General features: G+C 37.8%; 1 protein-coding gene across 1 annotated transcript; it reads left to right on the forward strand.

Annotated features, from left to right (window-relative positions):
* The first annotated feature begins 420 nt into the window (after positions 1 to 420).
* LOC128857480 (uncharacterized) lies at positions 421 to 3,029 on the forward strand. The gene is made up of 2 exons (XM_054093235.1): positions 421 to 477; positions 1,759 to 3,029. The coding sequence occupies exons 1-2, from the start codon at positions 421 to 423 to the stop codon at positions 2,896 to 2,898; spliced, it is 1,197 nt and encodes a 398-aa protein (XP_053949210.1). The 3' UTR covers positions 2,899 to 3,029.
* The last annotated feature ends 1,078 nt before the right edge of the window (positions 3,030 to 4,107 follow it).

Consider the following 4,107-nt stretch of genomic DNA (forward strand, 5'->3'; position numbering starts at 1 on the left):
CTTCATAGTCACAACTGCGCGAGGGTATAAAAATAACATAATGAGATTTTTTATATATAAAAACTTAAAAGCTTAAATGGTCAAAAAATTAAAAAATTGTTAAAAATGTATTATCGACTTCTGGTATAGAAAAAACTCCAAGTGACGTTTAAGTGCATACGTGCAAATTTACCCTAAAGTTTTCAACCCATTTTGAAAATTCAAATACGAGAGTTGCTATTTATATTTCTGGCCGAACAATGGAAAAATGATCATTGAGAACGGTTTTATTGTTCTTCAAAATATTCTCCACAATGATCAATACACTTTTGCTTTCGCTTGAATCCATTTTCGAAGCACTTTGTTCACTCGCGTTTCCAGGTGAATTTTTTAATTGTTTGGCATCCCATGCAAACATACCTTTTTTATCACACAGAGATAATGCAAAGTCTTATTGATGCTCGTCATGCTAATGTTCTCGAATTCCTCAATTTTACGGTATGTAGCATGACGATCTAGCTCAATCATTTCACACACTGCATTGATATTTTCCGGCACAACAACTGATTTGGCACGACCATCCCGTAATTCGGCGGTGAGCGAACAGTGGCCATGGGAAAATTCATGGTACGCCCGCCGTAGCCGTATGAGTTGGTGCGTGACGGAGAACGTAGGTGTGGAATTCGGAGAACGTAGGTTCGCATCTCCGTGAAACACCAAAATGAAGAAAAAGTTTTTTCTAATAGCGATCGTCCCTCGGCAGGCCATGGCAAACCTCCGAGTGTATTTCTGTCAAGACAAAGCTCCTCTTTAAAAACAATATCTGCCTTTCGGCGTCGGCTTAAAACTATGGGTCCCTCCATTTTGTGGAACAACATCAAGACGCAAGCCACAAATAGGAGGAGGAGCTCGGCCAAAACGCCAAAAGACGGTACTTTCTCAGCGTACAATTTCTTTTTTTGTTAATCTCTGTCAAAATTGTGCAAATTATCGCACGAAAACGCTCACGCTTTAATTTTCACAAAATATGTCAAACTCCCCCAAGGAAAGGTCAGATGGCGCCTGACAACACTAGTAATGCCCAAGGCCAGAAATATAAATAGCAAGCTTCGTATAAACATCAGAAATAAATCACATACATAAGCTCTGTTCATGTAAAAATTATCCAGTAATTTGTCAGTAACTTAATTTCCGAGAATTCTCTCTCAAAGAGAAAAAGATCAAAAAAAGTACATGAATATAAAACCAGTAAGAATTTGGAAGTTTTACTAGCAGCTGATTAAATTGTGGGCAGGAAAAATCACAAAAATTAAAAATTTTTTCACTTAATTTACTTCGTATTAAATTAAAAAAAAAATTATAAAGCAAGTAAAATGCAAAATAACAAGCTTCGAAATCACATGATTTCTTTTGGTCCACAATAATTTGTTCCATTTCATCATCGCTGTCAGATGAAGAACATTCCATTAGCAATTGCAATTTGCAAATTTTAATTCGTGCCTATTTTCACTTTGCGATCAGCTGTTTTTCTCACTTGCAAACTCTTACAAGTAAAAATTTATCCAGCAAAAACTTGTAACTTCCCCTCAAAATGAAATATCATTTCGCTCTCTCACTTTCCCCTACTTTGCAAGTTTTTTGGGCACCTGAACACCAAAACGTGATAATTTGTAGCAATTGCTACAAACTATTTGCTTCATAAACAGACCTGTAAATACATAATTTAATCCAAAAGCGAATTTGATGAACTCTGAAAAATATTTCATTTCCATTTCACAGTCCCTACTTACGTTCTGCAATATTTTCCACTTCAACTTTGGCGAGCCCGCATTTGGCAGCGAAAATGTTCATATTAAAGTGCACTTACCCGAAGAAATATCCGCTGCAACTCATACGCATTATGAGCCTAACTTGCATGACCCAACAATAATTTGCATCCCAACACACAAAATTCTACAACATCATCGTCAGCGCAATCACAGAAAGCACTTACCGCATAAGTCAACTGCCGCAAAGCCTCAGCACACTGATTACGACACTTTATTGACGAATATTCTGCTATCCGATTTAAAAAATCCAATTAGTAATACGCATATGGACTATCTGAAACATACCGATCACATAACCAAGCATTCAGTACATCCCATAGAGCAAGAGGATTACGATAGCCATTCTGATGAAAGTGCTCCTAAGTCACCTACAAAATATGTGCAAACATACAAACTGATAGAGACCTATGAACCACCTTTCGAGCAAGACTCGAGTGCATACCAAAACCATCACCATCATAAATACCCTAATCTACATGACCAACCGCAAATGCAAACTGAAACCATCAAAATTTATGAGTCGAAGTATCAGAACCCAAGAGCAGAATTTGTACTGGAGACTCCTAACAGCATTGGTGTCGCTGCTAACAGTAACTCTTATAGAATGCATACGAAAATTGCGAAACCGTATATAGATCCGAAAAGAATTATGGAGCCATCATCAACGAACGGTTATGTCGGGCATAAGTCTTACTACAGTGCCGAAAAGTCTTTGCCGAGCGGTTATGGCTTTGCTAAGCCAACCTCATTCCACCAATATAGCAGTAATACTTACCTACCAGCCAACAAAAATTATGGAGCATCGAAAGACACTTCAGCTGCAGACATGACTGAGTTTTTAGTTTCCAAGGAGAGTCTTAATTTACCTAATAAAGAGGCAAAAGATTTCCATGCCGGATTTCAGTACCCAACGCTTGGCATTGCAAATATTCAATCATTCATCGGCAATATGTATCTGCCTGGTATTGAAGAGAGTCCACTAGCTCAAATAGCGTCCGAAACTTACGTCGGCATTGATAGCTATGCAGCGCGTCATGTGCAAGGCGTAGATGATTTGACCTACTCGCCTTATAGGGATAAGTTTATTTAATTTAGTAGATAGTATTTTTACAAGCGATTGATGTTAATTTATTTGTCTTTTTCCATATGTTAAGTTTCTAAGTCGATTAGTTAAATAAATACACAAAATCAATATGTACGCATAATAAAACACACACATACACATGCAAGCGCATGAGTACAAATAAAGACGATCAAATGGGACTTGTGTATATTTAAATATTCGAATTCTCTTAACACACTTAACAATGACTTCTTCGTGAAGACTTCTGGCGTCGCTTGTCAAGAACTTAAAGGGTTTCTTTCATTACATGCGAGTACATTCACTTATAAAGGGTGATCCAAATCGATTTTTATTTTTTTTATGGAATATAAAATGAAAAGGAATCAATTTCCGGTTTATTTGTTCACATATTTTTAATCCAGATTACTAGAATGGGATTACTTACAGGCTATATATGAAGTGTGTTCAAAAAGTATCGCGAATTTTGTGTTTTTTCAAAAATTATTTATTTATTCATTAAAATCTATTTTGCCCCCTTCAAAGTAATCCCCATGAGATATTAAGCACTTGTGCCAACGTTTTTTCCAATCTTCGAAGCACTTCAAAAAATCATTTTTTCATCTTGTTCAGCTTATCCGTCTTCAGCTAGCGTAGTCCTTTCATGGGCCTCTTCCGTTTTGGGAACAAGAAAAAGTCACAGGGAGACAGATCTGGGGAATACGGTGGCTGTGGCATAATTAGTGTGTTGCTTTTAGCAAAAAAGTCGCGCACAAGCAACGATGTGTGAGCAGGGGTGTTATCGTGATGCAAGACCCAATTTTTGTTCTTCCACAAATCCGGGTGTTTCTGGCGGATTGCTTCACGCAAATTGCAGATAATATTCCTTATTTATCGTTTTACCCTGTGGCAAGAACTCATGATACACAACGCCCCAGCAATCGAAGAAAACGGTAACCAAAACTTTTACATTCGACCAACCAGTTATGACCTTCTGGAGCAAATTTGGGTCGTCGCGGACAGAGTCCAACATCTCATTAGCAATGTTCATGCGATGCTGCTTTTGGTACGAATTTTGCGGCGACCCGTTTCATGCCCAAATCATTGAAAAAAATCGAATGGCACGAGCCAATCGATATGTCTAGGTCCTCAGCAACTTCTCTAACGGTTATTCGACGATTGGTCAATACCATTTTCTTCACTTCATCAATTTTTTCGCCTGTTGTTGAAGTCCTCGGG

Source organism: Anastrepha ludens, chromosome 3 (genome assembly GCF_028408465.1).
Source record: "Anastrepha ludens isolate Willacy chromosome 3, idAnaLude1.1, whole genome shotgun sequence".
NCBI lineage: Eukaryota > Metazoa > Arthropoda > Insecta > Diptera > Tephritidae > Anastrepha > Anastrepha ludens.

Coding starts and splice junctions, on each gene's coding strand:
- LOC128857480 (XM_054093235.1), top strand. CDS start 421: ATGCAAAGTCTTATTGATGCTCGTCATGCTAATGTTCTCGAATTCCTC. Junction 478..1,758: donor TCGAATTCCTCAATTTTACG/GTATGTAGCATG, acceptor TCCATTTCACAG/TCCCTACTTACGTTCTGCAA.